At 37.9% G+C, this 16235-nt stretch overlaps 2 protein-coding genes across 3 annotated transcripts; both read left to right on the plus strand.

Annotated features, from left to right (window-relative positions):
- Positions 1-7654: 7654 nt before the first annotated feature.
- On the plus strand, positions 7655-10746 carry LOC137711178 (phosphopantothenoylcysteine decarboxylase HAL3). 2 transcript variants are annotated; one of them, XM_088695565.1, is made up of 4 exons: positions 7658-8097; positions 8261-8874; positions 9575-9919; positions 10109-10746. In XM_088695565.1, the coding sequence occupies exons 2-4, from the start codon at positions 8836-8838 to the stop codon at positions 10409-10411; spliced, it is 687 nt and encodes a 228-aa protein (XP_088551691.1). In that variant the 5' UTR covers positions 7658-8097; positions 8261-8835; the 3' UTR covers positions 10412-10746. The 2 variants fall into 2 exon arrangements, with proteins under 2 accessions (XP_068306489.2, XP_088551691.1); XM_068450388.2 differs by lacking the exon at positions 8261-8874 and having other exon boundaries at positions 7655-8097.
- A 1993-nt stretch (positions 10747-12739) lies between these two features.
- On the plus strand, positions 12740-16157 carry LOC137711395 (GDSL esterase/lipase At3g48460). Its single transcript, XM_068450630.2, has 2 exons — positions 12740-13434; positions 15512-16157. The coding sequence occupies exons 1-2, from the start codon at positions 12760-12762 to the stop codon at positions 16013-16015; spliced, it is 1179 nt and encodes a 392-aa protein (XP_068306731.2). The 5' UTR covers positions 12740-12759; the 3' UTR covers positions 16016-16157.
- The last annotated feature ends 78 nt before the right edge of the window (positions 16158-16235 follow it).

Below are 16235 nucleotides of genomic sequence, written 5' to 3' on the forward strand. Positions count from 1 at the left end.
AGGTGGACCGCGTGTTTACTAGATGGGATTTATAGTCGCGCCCAAATAAGATACAAAATTTTAACAAGAAGAAAATAAATTCAATAAAATAAAAAAATAAGATGAGAAATAAACAAGTTGCCTGAAGATTGTAAATATAAAGAAAAAGTAGTACCAATAGTTGACAAATGAGGATTAAGCCTCGTTTGGAAATGTTTTTATAATGGTTGAAAGTATTTTTTGTAAAATTATTTTTTGAATAAATTCTAGGTAAAAATGCAAATGGGACTTGAAATGGCACTTTATTACTTTATACAAGAAATACGTAAGCGGTGTTTCTTGCAAGATGCATTTTAAGTAGGGCTGGAAATTTTTTCCAAAAATCCCAAACCAAACCAAAAAATCCCTATCCCATACCGAAAATTTTCCAAACCGATAAGACTGAAATTTTTGGGATCTATATCGAACCAATTCCAAACCTTTTGATATGAGAATCGGGATTACATGTTCAATGGTTCGAGAATCCCAAACCAAACCAAATATATATATACATTTATTTTGGTTAAGTATGATAATTATTGTCCTTGTTTCAAAAAAAAATAATAATAATAATTGTGTGTTTATACTTCGATAGTTTTGGTAATGATGTTATGAACATATTGGGGTTGTTCGAAGGGAGTAAAGGATTTATCAAATTTGTTTTAAACAAAGGAAGCAGAGGAAGAAAGTGGTCTTGGACTGTTTTGCCTTTGCAAGTGTTGCAATCTTTGAGTTAACCTTGGTTCTGTTTGATCGATACGACTATAATGAGGTTAGAAATGCTTCGAGTATGTCACTGAACAGGCTTTAGCTAATATGGTGCCATCATCTTCTTAATCAGTTTTTAGATTCAGTTAAAATTGAATTGGAAATACAGAAATACCGAAAACATTTTGGGAATTCCGAAAATTGAGAATATCGAAATTTCAGTTCGGGATTAGTGTTCAATTCCTCATCCCGAAAATTTTCAATTTGGGATTTGGGATTTCATTTTCGATCCCATATCAAACCACCCCTAATTTTAAGTACTTTTGGAGCCCAAAAACATTTTTTCTAAAACCGTTTTTATTTATTTTAAAGCAGTTTCAACAAGCTCTTGAAAGAATTGATAAAAGAAAAAATAAAAATAAAAAAGCTCTTGAGGGAATTCGATCTTATCATTCTCTTATTAAATTTTTTAAGATAAAGAGATACATGCGTTAGTGACATGCTAATTTTTCTTTCCACACAACTCTGTTACTATATGAGGTGATAGCGTACTTTTAGTCCTAAGGTTCGAGCCCAAATGAAAGGACAAGAGTGACAAGAAAAACTCAATTATTAGTTTAGAATAGGGTTAATTTTACTGTTGTCTCATGAAAATTATTATGGTCATTGCTAAATCTCCTCAATTTGAGCAATTACATGAACACTTGCGAGGTGATAATTCATTCTCGCATAATTTTATGAGAACAAATTTACCCCCTATAGAATGCGTATTTCTACCACTACTACTGTGACAACCCGTTCCAAATTTTACGTTTTTATTTTATTTTAAAAGCGTGAATTTACGAAATTGCCCTAGAGGCAAGGACTTTGACTTCTGTTGACCATCGTCTAGAGAGACGTATGACTTATTCTTTTAACATATTCTCGTAATACTCGTGGATGTGAACGCATAGGCGAAAGCCGTTTGCGAGTCCGGATTATAACGGTATAGTTACGGACGATAGAAATTGATTATTTAAGGTGAAGCCCAATCAGAAAAAAAAAAAAAAAAAAAAAAGAAAAAAAAAAAAAAAATCCCAGCTTTTCCCGTGGGTTTTCCCACTCGCGACCACCCATTTTCCAGGGCCGATTCCGGCCAACTCCGGTGGAGTTTTTCGATGCCACCACCACCATCTTGAAGCTCTCATTCCCCTCTACAAACCTCACCCAAGAACCACCTTGATTAACCATGGGATGTGGAGGTTTGAGGCCACGAAAGTTGACGAAGATCAATGGTGCTCCGGCCACCCTTTTCGATTTTCCGGCAAATCGGCAAAGCAATGGCCGATGCCACCACTTGGGCTTTGTAGCCCATCATCCCAGGAGCAAAACCCAACCAACCTTGACCCCGTTGGACCACCGTAGACGACGAATCGACGTCGGGAAGTTTTAGGCACCCGCCGGCTTCGTGGGCAAAATTGACCATCTTCCGTCCACTTTTGGACTTCGTGGCAGGTATGAAAGTTGCTCCACTCACTGAGATCTTCATTTCTGTGAAGTTTGAGAGTTTTTGGAAATAGTTGGATTTTCCGGCGAGTCGGGGCGGCCGACCGCCACCTGCGGCGGCGCGTGGCCAGTGGGCCGCCAATGCTATTTTTAGGCTATGTCGAATGTCTTGAATTCAGTTTTGTTATTAGAATGACATAGGTTGATCGTTGGAACCTAAATTCGTTACGATACATTGCTTGATGAAAATGTGAATCGACGATCCGACCGTTGGATCGTCACCAAACTTGGGTACATTATAATACGTAATATTTAAAGATCATAGGAATTTATGGATCGGGAATCCGATGTACGGATCTTTCCGAATTGGATTTATAAGTTAGTAAAATAAATGTTCACGGCCACTTGTTTTAGGCAATTGGCGGAGATCTGACCGTTGGATCGTAATGAAATTTTAATATGTTATTCTAGAAACATATTTTGGATCGTTGGAAGTTGCGGATTGGAAATCTGATATGCGGATCTTCCGGGTCAGGTTATACAGGGTTGTAAACCCTACCGTCGATCTTTGATCGACGGTTGACTTGTGGTCAATGGGTCTCAAACTATTTTAGAATGTCGTTGAGGTTGTGTTTTATGTGAATTACATATTCTACGGATAAGAGTTCTGAGATGTGATTTGATAATTGGTCACAGGGACCAATCATTCAGGACGCCTCGATGCGTGCACTAGAGAATCATAGCGTGGACTCCAGGTGAGTGCATCTTTTCATTTTTATCGTACTTATTATTGAGAGTTCTATCGACACCTTTAAATTGATTAGGCATATTACTTTCATATATAATTATTGTGAATGCTTGAAGTACTATATGAACTACGAATGGCTTGATCCTTGTCTAGGGTACGTAGGCAGTCTAACGAGAGGTTAGATGCAGCCATAAAATATTTGAGACAAAAACCTTGCTTGGGAAATTGAGTAATGCGAAGGAAATTGGTAAAGACAAGTTTTAGTTTTGTGAATTAATTAGTTAAATTAGAGTTAATTGGATTGTCATGGATAATTATCCTTGAAAATAAGTAGTTTGGGAGTAGGGCGTTATTGATTGTACACTTCACACTATATTGTTTATAATTGAAAATGCTACGACATGGTTGAGTAGTAGATTGCATCATTATATATCCATATGTATATTACTTGCATATAATTATTGGGAATGCTTTCAAGTGCAAAGGTGAACTCAGGACACCCAGGTAAGTTCAGGTGAGTTTATGGTACTAGTTGAATCGATTGCGTCATAGCATGACTACAGTTATGAATTAGGCAACTTCGATACGGTCGTACTGGTTGCCATGAGTTGCACATGTTATATTGAGATGCATTGAGAGCTCATAAACCTGCACCTCGGTGTTAGTGCTCCCGCCTGTGGCCAGGGCACAGTCCTTCACGTGATGTTCACCTCCCGCACCTTGCGCTCGCCTTGGATCCAAGGTAGGTGCACAGTCCTGTCGTACAGACCACTTTAGGTGGTTCCGACTTGTAGGTGACCCGCGATTATTCGCCCAGTCTTCACGTGATCGTAGCACTTGAGCGTATTTATTTACACCCAGTCTTGTCGTACAGACCACTTTAGGTGGTTCCGACTCGTGTGCAGGTATACTTATTGAGCTATATGCTAGCCAGGATTGATGAGATATAGATAAGTCGTACAGGTCACTAGAGGTGATTCCGACTTATATGCTAGCCAGATATAGATAAGTCGTACAGGTCACTAGAGGTGACTCCGACTTATATGCTAGCCAGGATTGATGAGATATAGATAAGTCGTACAGGTCACTATAGGTGACTCCGACTTATATGCTAGCCAGGATTGATGAGATATCGATAAGTCGTACAGGTCACTATAGGTGACTCCGACTTATATGCTAGCCAGGATTGATGAGATATGGATAAGTCGTACAGGTCACTATAGGTGACTCCGACTTATATGCTAGCCATGATTGATGAGATACGGATAAGTTGTACATGTCATTTTAGATGACTCTGACTGATATATTACTTTGTATTGATTTAGTCCATTTGGCCTACTTATTAATGTATGGTGGATTTGATGGCAAACCGTGGTTTTGGTCATTTCTGAGTATGGTTGGGATATATGTATATATGTTGTACTGTCTTATGGAAAACGATACGGGCTTTATATTTAGGGGCATTACTTTTTGAGAGATAGTAACTTTGGGAAGCTTGGTTTTATTGCTTACTCACACCTTCTATTTGGTGTCCTCCAGGTTTTAGCTGTTGAGTTTGTATCGACAAGAATCTATGGTGAATCTTAGTATTAATGGATATTTCTGAGGGTATGATTCTTACCCACACTACTGTACCTTACTTATGCTCTGACATCGCGTGTGAAATGGGTTCGCTCCCACTCGTAGCGCACTCTGGTACTTAGACACTTTTAGATTCAAATTTATTCACTTTTTATGCACTATCACATTTTATTGCTTCGTCACCTTCCAGGTGACGGCCAGCACAGCTCGATTCAGGGTCCAAGTGGACTTTCTGGGTCGGAGTGTGTCAGTTTGGTATCAGAGCCAGACTCACGGTCGTGGTGTGCCGACAAGGACGTCGGACTCCCTAATGGGGGTGGATTGTAGTATCCCACATTGCCCGTGAGGGCGTGGTCTTTGGGCCTTATATATCCATGCCCAGAGCTTTAACTTCAAGGAGGCCTTTTGGGGCTACGGCCTGCAAGAACAAAACCGTGCGGTAGCTGGGTGGCTGCGACATAGTCCAGGCCCAGAATGCCAAAGCGGACAATATCCGAGAGGTTGGAGTCTGGGATGTGACAACTACTATGGTGTAAAAGTATTTATTCTCATTCGTATTAAAAATTAATGCATTGTAAAAAAATTGCAAGTGGTTGATTATTTTTCTCTTCAACCCATGTGCCTTGGATTTAAATTCTTCCCCTCACTTTAATTTTATTGCAAAGTGATAATATCGCTTGTAATAACAGTTATATCCCTTTGTCAAGCATTGGACTTCAATTTACAAAGGCCAAATTTGTTTGGGCAATTTCTATAATTATACAATGTCTTTAACGTACCCTCATGATAAAAAAAATACAATAAAGTTGATAGTTAAACTTCTGTGGTGAGCCTCCATTTGTAATTCGCATTCAATCTTAAACTTAGTCTTCCGTAAAATAAGGGGAGTAAAATTTGAATTCAACTAAACTTTCCTTAGTCTTCCTTAGTAGTTAATTAGAGTTCAACTAAAATTGGATTTAAAAAACCTAAACTTCAACTGAAACTCAATGTCAATGGTTAGGATGAGAGGTGAAGGAGATGACGTGCCTAATTTCCTTTTTCTTTTTCTTTTTTTTTTTTTTTTTTTTTTTAGGAAACTGGAAATATTCATAACTAGGGCCATAGCCAAAAACATAGGGAGACCTACCAAGAGGCAACAACCAAAGAAAACAAACAGAAAGCAATGAAGAGAGGAACAAAGGCTAAAGATGAGGCACCAAGTGCAAAGCGTCACCCCCTACGCTAACAAAAAACAATTATGGAGGACACGGGAGGCCATCCATCCTTATTCAAAATATGCACCAACGAAGATGGGGGATGGTTAACCCATGTAGAATCGCATATCTCTGTGTTACTTCTCGATGCCAAAACGGTCCGCCGCCATATTGGCCGATCTCGGAATCCAAGACCAGCGACCCATCTGAAAGGTATCCTGAAGCCTTAAGATTCTAGTCAACGTAGGATAAGCCTCCTAGCTACCATAGGATAAATCATTAACCAAAGCAAATATATTATTTATTGAGTCGGATTCAACAATAATTATGTGCAAGCCCAAAGAACATGCAAACTCACACCCAAACAAAATGGCAAGAGCCTCAGCCACAGCAACACACGGAGCAGAAATCATCAGCTTCCTCGCCACTACAAACCTTCCCTCAACGCATCTGGCAACAATCCCCGCACAGCAATATGACGTAATAACATCCCAGCTGACATCAACATTTAGCTTGATAAACATGGGCCCTGGGGCAAGACGGAGACCAACGAACCAAACCCAAAGGGGAAGCCTGCCGAGGCAGAGAGATCCCCACAGGTTTACTAGAAGCCTCCAAGAAAGCTGCAGCCGATGAGGAGATAGACATAATGACTTGTTGTGGGATGATAGCCATCTTGTGATAGAGATAATTACACCGAGCCTTTCAAAAAAACCAACAAGATCCCATAGTTGAACAAAAAAGAGAAGAAAACCAGTTCGCCAACGTGGAGAAGCCAGCTCTATCCACCATGTAATTTAGGAACCCACCAAACCAGATAGTAGCAACCCACAGGCACAAAAATAGCATATGCTCAACAGATTCATCTTCAGCATTACATATAGGAAAAAGAGGAGTAGGGGAACATCTACGCCGAAATAGGGCATCCATTGTAGCCAAAGCTCGAGTCAACGCTCTCCACAGAAAGCAGCGGATTTTCGAGGGTGTCCTCACCTTCCAAATAACTTGCCAAACTTTAGAAGGAATCATATACGAAGAGGACGTAACCCGAGTCACTACTGGCACCGCATGAGAATGCACCCAATAATAGCCCGATCTCACGGTATAGACCCCATTCCTCATGTGCGGCCACAGCAGTCTATCCTGACACAATAGATCGCCAATACATGTATCATAAATCGCCTGACACTCATCGTGAGAAATAAAAAGCTTAAGAAAATCAATATCCCAAGTTCCCGACACACAAGCTCCTAGACACCTGCACATTACCTTGAGGAATAGGGTGCCCGAGAGGGAGAGAAGGAAGCCATCTGTCATGCCAAACTCTAACATTATAGCCCCATTCATAATTTACCGGTGGACACCCCGAAGAAGAATGTCACGACCCATCAATAAACTTGACCATCCCCAGGAGGCACGTCCCCCACGTGTTGGAGGCTGGTGATGACGTGCCTAATTTCTTAGGTAGGCAGCACTGGGATCAATCCACAAACCAAATGAGGACATGTATGTAGCTACTCTGCAAATTAAGCTTCAGTTTATTGAATCTTTAGTTGGTCATAGGATCCTCTGAAGGCCACCCATTTTTTCTTTCAATTTTGTTTACGTGGGTAGCTAATATTTTTTCGTCATACTAATTCGTTTAGAAATATTTTTAAAATTATTGAAACCATTTTTAATGAAATTTTTTTTAGAACTAATCTTTAGTAAAAACGCAAGCGAATACTGGAAAAAGAACTTAAAATGCTTCTTATAAAAATCGCATAACTAGTGCTTATTACACAAAACATTTTTACTTTAGAAACTAAAAAATATTATCTAAAAATGCTTATTTTAAAAGTACTTCCAATCTATGGTTAATAAAGTAAAATATTTTTTTAAATTGTAAAAAATCCAGTGCCTTTTGTTTCCCAATATTAACCACACATACCAACAGATAAAAAATAAAAAAAAACAATCTCCCTCTCTTGGAAGGCGGGTGCGGTGGTCTTCGCCGAGTTAGGGTGGGCGATGGTTGGGTAGAGGGAGGCAGGAAGAAGAGGTTAAAGGTTCAATGGCTTTTCAGGATTCCATTAAAAGTACAAGGGTACTTTGGACCGAAAATTCTGAGTCCGGATGCAGCCGTTCCTCCGGAGTCCAAATACCCTCCCCTCTGTCTAGCGGTTTGGACTCCTGGCAAATCAGGGATCTGAGATTCTGATTACTGATGCCGGGCGGGCCCCACTTAAATTTAGTCAACGCCGGAATCACTGGGGAAATAAATTCTGATTCCGTTTCTTCTGCTCGCATTCCGCTTTGGCCCATCGATTGAAAAACCCTAAACCGCCTCAAACCACGCCCAGAGGGAACTGACCGCTCCAAGTCAGTAACAATTTCTCCCTCAATTGACAGAGTTTTATTTCGTTTTAGTACTCAATCACACGCGATTAAATTCCAATTACACTTTAATTGATGCTAATTTTGTTTATTGTTTAATCTGTTTGTCTGAGTAGACAATTAGGGAATATATTTTTTCCTTTTGTAGCTGTATTTTTCATCATTATTGTTGGGAATCGAACCTCGGTACAATGGAGAATGCTCTGCCTTTAATATGCTTTGAGAAAAAGAGTCTGAACTCAAGCCAACAAGGCTCTCCGTCTTGCAAGGTCAGGAAAGAACGTCTATCACACGCAACTTCAGGGAGTAACGTCGTATGCAACTTTACCTTTGTTTTGCAAATATGTTGTTTTTACGACTCGAACCCGTGACATTTTGGTCACAAACGAGCAATCTTTCCGTCGCCAAGGCTCGCCCTCGCATATTGTTATGAAACTTCTGCAAATATTTCATTTTTATTGTTTCATTGAACTGGCAAAGTCAGCAAAGTGGGTTAGGAGTGTGGGTTTGCAGCTGTTAGTTAGGTAGTTACTGGGTTTGGGCGGGAAAAGGGAGAGAGCATTCTCTTATAAATGCGGCAAAGGTGTTTGGTTTTAAGTCTCTGAGAAAGAAAAGGAAGTTATATTTAAGTTTTTTCAGAGGCTTTCCCTGCAGCAAGAAATCCCATTTGTTATTATTTTTGTTGTGATCATTCAAGATCATCTTTGATCACGATTTGAGATCATGAATGATCACCTTCGTCAGTCCGGAGGACACTTTTGGGTATGTTCGTTATGTTTTGGAGCTTTAATTCTTCTGTTGACATCTTACGCTTTTCTCACAAGCTTTTTTTTTTTTTTTTTTTTTTTTAAATGTTCGTATTTGTTGATTGCCATGTTGTGGATTTGTCGAACTAGCGATTTCTGTAGGTTTCTTGCATTGCTTATCTCAGATTGCCACTTTCTTGAATGGGTGGAATGTGAAACAGTCCAGTTTTGTTCTTTCAGACTGAGTGCTTTGTGTTGGTGTAACCTATGAAGGCACTTCTTGTATGCTTTGTGTATTCATTTGGATTGATATTTTTCTGGGAAAAAAGCTGTTCTTGGTCACCCCATTGAATTATTTCTTGTATTGGAGTAATTAAGAAGCTGTCTTGTGTAGATTGAAATTTAAAATCTTTTGGTGTTTTGTTGAATTGGCCTTCAATGAACTCAAGCGGGATTAAAGATCATGTAAAGAACATAAATGAATATGTTTTTCTTGAGGAAGTTTATGGTGTAGTAAATCTTTTGGTGTTTTCCGTCATGGCTGCCTTTTCTTTTAGTACTTTGGGTATGTAGATCAGGGGTTTGAATTCATTACAGACTCGTCACTTCTATTTTTCAAAGAAATTGAGGCACTTTCCCAGTTTTTCTTGTTTTAAATTGTTTTGATCAATCGGAAATCAAGGATGTTTATGAACTCGTTGATATCTTTTGAATAGGGTATGACGAGCTCTGAACCTGCGAGTCCAGAAATTGAGCAACAAGCCAATCCTGCACCAAGGAGGCCTCGGATTCTACTTGCTGCTAGCGGAAGTGTAGCTGCCATAAAGTTTGGCAACCTATGCCATAGTTTTTCGGAATGGGCAGAAGTAAAAGCAGTTGCCACAAGAGCATCTTTGCATTTCATTGATAGAGCAACACTTCCCAAGGATGTAATCCTGTACACCGAAGAGGATGAATGGTCCACCTGGAACAAAGTTGGTGATAGTGTGCTTCACATTGAGCTCCGCAGTTGGGCTGATATCTTGATTATCGCCCCATTGTCAGCAAACACACTAGGCAAGGTAATATTCGCAGTCTGGAAATATTGTGACTTTATAAAGTTGTTTTTGGTATGAGATGGCTGAGAATTTGTTTTACTAGAAACCGCGTCACATCAGCATGTTACTCAAAACTATTATTTTTTATCGCTTCTGTTTGTGTTTCGTTGGAAGAATGAGAGATGGAACTAATGTCCCATGTTTTTCTTGTAGATTGCTGGGGGATTGTGTGACAATCTACTGACGTGCATTGTACGAGCATGGGACTACAGCAAGCCTTTCTTCGTTGCACCAGCCATGAACACTTTGATATGGAAGAATCCCTTCACGGAGCAACATATCATGTCGATTGATGAACTTGGAGTTTCACTCATCCCGCCTGTGACGAAGAGGCTGGCTTGTGGAGATTACGGGAATGGAGCAATGGCAGAACCTTCTGTGATTTATTCCACGGTAAGGCTCTTTTTCGAGTCACGAGTTCAACAGAGTGGTAATATCGTTCAGCAACCAGTATAATCGTAAAGCTGCCATGTTGAGATTCGACAACAGAATTTGACTTGAGGCCCGATGACAGAATCTGGTTTGGCATCCATAACATTCTAGAATTGTCGTTGCGGGTTCTTTGATCTTGTCTTAGGTGCATTTTGTGATTTGGTTTGTGAACCAGGCTAATTATACATCTAGAATTTATAGGAGTTGAATTGGATTCGGCTTTTCACTTTCTGATTCGGCTCATCATTTGGTTCTAATCTCAGAAGAAGTTATCCATGTCCCAATGCAATTGGTTCTGGATTGTGATTTATGCTTGAATAATGTCCCTTTGAGTCTAATATTATCCGCAATTGGTTCTAGTGAGTGATGTAGACATGAGATTGATCTTGTGTGAAGGTACTGTTTGTCCGCGTCAGTGACTATTAGTCCTTGATGAGTGTGGATTTCATAGTTGGACCACATCTGTCGTTTACATTTATTGACTGCTAACAAAAACACTTAATTGTTTCGGATTGCTTTTGAAATTGCCAAAAGCGCTTTATGAACAATAAAAAGCTCTTTTAATAGTGTTTGATTGAAAATTTTATAGGTACTTACTAAATAAGCAAGTGAAGAACTTCCAAGTGCGCTTTGGATTTCTACTTTCTAATAAGAAATGTGATACTATGCCCACTGACCTACTTTTTCACTCATTTTATTGGTTTGTTATCTATCTTTTAGTTATACGATGAGTGAGAAAATACAAGTGAAATGACATAATTATTTATCTTTTAGATATATGATGAGTAAGAAAATACAGCAGGCGAACAGACATAAACAGATCATATGACTTATAGATATCATACCTTGTATAGTCTAAAAGCACTTGCGAGCATACGTATTTAGTTCTCACATAAACAAAAGAAGACTCGCATGAGTCCAACAGTGACATATTCTTGTGGCGTTGGTTGCATCCGTGCATACGTGTACACATCATTTTCTTTTTAGTGCAAGATATATTTACATTAAGAGAGGGAGAGTTCGACTAAGCCACACAATGAACAATCTAATTTAGTGTCGAATTTACCATCTACGAGATTTGAATCTAAAACCTCTCACTTACAAGTAAAAAAGAATACAGCTAAATCGTAATCCTGAGTGGCGCGTATACACATCATTTAACACAGCCATCTGCAAAAGAGACCAAATTAAATGACATTCTGCAAGATTTGGTTTATATCTGTACGCTCACAGCGGTGGATGCAAAATTTAAGGAAGCACATAAAGCGCCGCCCAAGCCGCAAACTTTCAAATCTAAATTAACTCCTTTTTCTTTTGAATTTTCTAAAGAATCAGCAGGAAATCAGTTGGGAACTTGGGAGGGAGTGGCCAGTGACAGATGATCATTTAAGACCCATCTATTTTTCATTCAAGTACTTCAAAGATCTTTTTAGATCCAAATTTATAACTCCCACTTGAGTCACCACAGCCTTTAGGATATGTTCAGTGGGTCGGTTGGGATAGATTGTGACCAATTAAAATAGACTTGAGTCTAGTTCATAATTTTTTATTTTAAAATATACGATGGACATGGCTAGACAAGAAGAGTTATGAATCTATAATCGAATGAGTTATCTAATATATCCTTATACACAGGTTACAAGTCCTATCTTATGTGTCCATGTCAATCCAATCACATCCCTAAAATCCAATATCATCTATCACACCAAATGGGACCTTAAAAGAGTAACTTTCAAGTTTTTACTTTGACTATTTGACATTTTCTTGTCATTATAGTATGATGATCTATTCGAGTGTCAATTGAACTCATAACTTATGTTGATTTTTAATTGTATCACAAAACCAACAAGTTACAAGGAACCGACATAGCAAAACAATCTTATTTGCATTTCGTCATAGCAGTACAATCTTACACTTCCAATTACGTAAATCAATAGTTTTCCTAGGTTAACGCTTGTTTTGCCAATATTCATGGATCCCTTAATTTTCTTTCTCCCATTTTCATTCCGACAATGAAGTGGATAAATGTTGGAGAAAAAGATTGCAAGAGATTCTAAGTTCCAACATTTGCCTAACTTCATGTGATTTTACAATTCTAATTGTTTTACAATCTTGCTTTTACTTCCAAATCAATGAATCAATCCATTATATCATGTTGCTACTAATAGCATATAACAATAATTTCCTCAACCTTGTCTTTAATTTGTTTCCAATAGTGTACTTTAAGAAGGAAAAAAAACAAAAAAAGGACTGGTCGACGTAAAAAGACATATCTACCCTTTTTGAACAAGATATAAAAAGTATATAAGGGCAACCTATGCATGCAATGTAAAAAGGTTGCTAGCTTAGCTAGTAGTGACAGAGCTTTGGACATGGCTTCCTCTTCTTCTTCATTCCCCACATCTGGGCAAATTACCCTCGTTACCCTCACCATCTTTATCTCCTCCCTCCTCTCCTCCTCTATCTCCGCCTCCGCCTCCGCGGTCGCAACAAAACAAAACCCTACCTTGCCCTTCAAGAAAATCTACGCCTTTGGTGACTCATTCACAGACACAGGCAACACAAGGTCCATCTCAGGCCCTAGCGGCTTCGGCCACGTCTCAAACGCTCCCTACGGCATCACCTACTTTCACCGCCCCACAAACCGCTACTCCGACGGACGCCTAGTCATTGACTTCGTCGCCGAGTCACTCTCCTTGCCCTACTTGCAACCCTACCGCGCCGTTTCGAGCAATGCCACAGCAGACTCAACTCACGGAGTTAACTTCGCCGTCGCCGGCTCCACCGCCATAGAGCACGAGTTCTTTGTGAAGAACAACCTCAGCCTTGACATTACTCCTCAGTCTATCCAGACTCAGCTGCTTTGGTTCAACAAGCTATTGGAAAGTAAAGGTTGCAAAGTTGGAGGACCAAGTTGCAAATTTGATGATGCACTTTTTTGGGTTGGAGAAATTGGGGTCAATGATTATGCTTATACACTTGGATCTGATGTGCCTGGTGATACAATTCAGAAGATTGGGGTCAGTAGAGTTACTAGTTTTCTCCAGGTACCATTTTTAGCGAGTGATTTTGAATTTGGTCCTTAGCTATTAATATTTTTTTATTAAAACTTTAATGGTATTCAAATTTTTATCAAAGTTCATTGACTTTGTACATTTTATTATTGATATTGATATGTATTTTCACATGTTTGATATTAATTACTTGACATATTATATGATTACAAAAAAAAAAAAAAAAACTAAAAAAATTTGATTGAATACATAGATAAAAACATGTAACAATATAACTTTGAAATAATAAATATCAAATGAATGTACCCATAGTGTTCAAAAAAAATTAAAAAATGGGTACATTTTATTATAGAATATGTATACATTATAAATAAAAAATAAATAAATTTTACATTAAAAAATAGATACTTTTTACATAAAAAATGGTACATTTACAAAAAATAATTGGTATATGTTACATATAACAAAGTGGTACATTTGTAAAGATAAATGGGTACATTATAAATAAATTATGAGTATAAATAAAAATTTTAAAAATATGGGCACAAAATGAAATTAATATATGGGTACAAACTAAAAGAAAATTGGTACAAATTAAAAAAAAAGAGTGCAAATTAAAAATGGTACAAACTAAAAATAGAAATATATGATACAAAGTTTAACGATAAATATAAATACATCAAATGTAACATTTCTAACACTAAATGAATATATATGAAAAATAAAATTCAATTATGTTGAGATGTAAATAATTTATAACTGAAATAATGATATTCATTAAAAGCTAGGGACCTTGATCGAAAAGTAAAAAGAAATATGGTTTTAATCAATGCAATATAAGAAATAGGGATGGAAACTTAATTTCTTTATTTTTAATTTGGTTGATTTTTATGGGCAAAACAAAATGGTCTGAAAATTATATGTTTTTAATTTAATTTTAGAAAGTGATTTTCACGAACCATCTTCTCCCATTAAACACCCATTTTTGTTTTTGGCTTTTGGATTGAAGAGTTCAGAATTAAGGAATGAAATGAATATGAGTGTGCAGAAGAAGAAACGTAATAAGTAGTGCATGAAATTAATTTCCCTTTTTTTTATTTTTTCACGTAGCTAGGTTTGACAATTCCTTACGCGATCCATAAACTCGACATAAAATGACACGTAAATAACAAGTTTCGAGTCAATCCATTAAAAATCCGTTAGAGAGTCAGGTTTTTATCAGGTTCTCCATTAAGAACCCGATAAAATATCACTTGCCAGATCTAGACATTATGCATGACAATTTTTTGCATGACCCGTTAGCTTGACACGACTTATTAATGATTCGAGTTATTATCAAGTTATCTGTTAAGATAACGAGTTTAACACAACATGACTCGTTAAGATAATGAACATGACACGAACACGACAAACACGATCCGTTTGCCAAGCTACACCTAGCTAAAGTTTGACTAAAATGGTAGAGTTTGACTAAATTGGACCAAAGCTTTCATTAATTATGTTTTCATATGCTATATGATGTGGTTTCAGGTATATTATTTTGAGAGTTTTAATGAAAAGCCCACGGTACTGTTCATTTTAACGAAAAATTACATTTTTACACTAAAAAGTCAATTATAGTACTATTCACTTTACCTTTTATTTTGTCCTTATAAAAAAATCTCAAAGTTTTCAAACCTTTTTTTATTAATTTTCCTTATTATTTTTCTAACATATCCTAAAATCAAAAAGCATAATTTTCCTTATTATTAATGGCTTATGAGTATTAAAGTCCTATTTTGAGTCTCGTTTTCTTTTGGCTAAATCACATTTTCAACCCCCATACTTTTTACAAAGTTCCACTTTCGTCCTTTATGTTCAATTCCAACGACAACAAATTTGGACTGTTTGCAAATTACAAGAACCAAATTCGATGCAGTTGAAAATACAGAAGCGAAAGTGAAATTTTATGAAAAGATGAAAACTACAAGCGCTAAAAGCTTTTTTTTTTACCTTATTTTTTCAATTGCATTGAATTTGGTCCTTTTTATTTAGAACATAACTCTGAATCCTAAAGCTAGAGAGCTTAATTCTAATATAAATATACAAAAAAAAAAACATTGGCTTGCAGGCATTGTTAAAGAAGGGTGCGAAATACGTTGTCGTCCAAGGTCTGCCACTTTCAGGGTGCTTGCCGTTGGCAATGACGTTGGCGCCGGAAGATGACAGAGACCGCATCGGATGTGTCAAGAGCGTCAACAACCAAACCTACAGCCACAACCTTGAGCTCCAAGCAAAGTTGCACGAACTCCGGACACAGTTTCCCCATGCTGTCATAGCCTATGCTGACTACTGGAATGCATACTTCACAGTAATGAAGAGTCCGAGCCAGTATGGTTTCAAGGAGAGATTCAAGGCCTGCTGCGGGAGCGGTGACCCCTACAACTTTGACGTGTCTGCCACATGCGGCACGCCTTCTGCCACCGTCTGTAAAAGCCCGTCTCAGTACATAAATTGGGATGGAGTTCATCTCACTGAAGCCATGTACAAGGTGCTTTCTGATATGTTCCTAAAGGGCAATGCCACTCACCCTCCTTTCAGTTACTTGTTGGACAGGAAACTGCGTAACGGATGAACTGCCTGCCTTCAGATGATCTGATTCATCTTTTAGTACTTTTCTGGATTGCTTGTGATCTCAACAGACATTTCGACGATGAAATTATTTTTGAGATTACTTCTCAGTCTCAATAATTCTGAAAATTTTACTTGTTGAACTATTTACTGTTTATAAACTTGTGCAAAAGGTGGCCTTTTTTGAAAAAGAAAACTAATAAAAAGAGCTTGAAAACTTTGAG

The sequence above is a fragment of the Pyrus communis genome, chromosome 6, assembly GCF_041283825.1.
Source record: "Pyrus communis isolate YQ-2024b chromosome 6, ASM4128382v1, whole genome shotgun sequence".
In the NCBI taxonomy this organism is placed as follows: Eukaryota; Viridiplantae; Streptophyta; class Magnoliopsida; order Rosales; family Rosaceae; genus Pyrus; species Pyrus communis.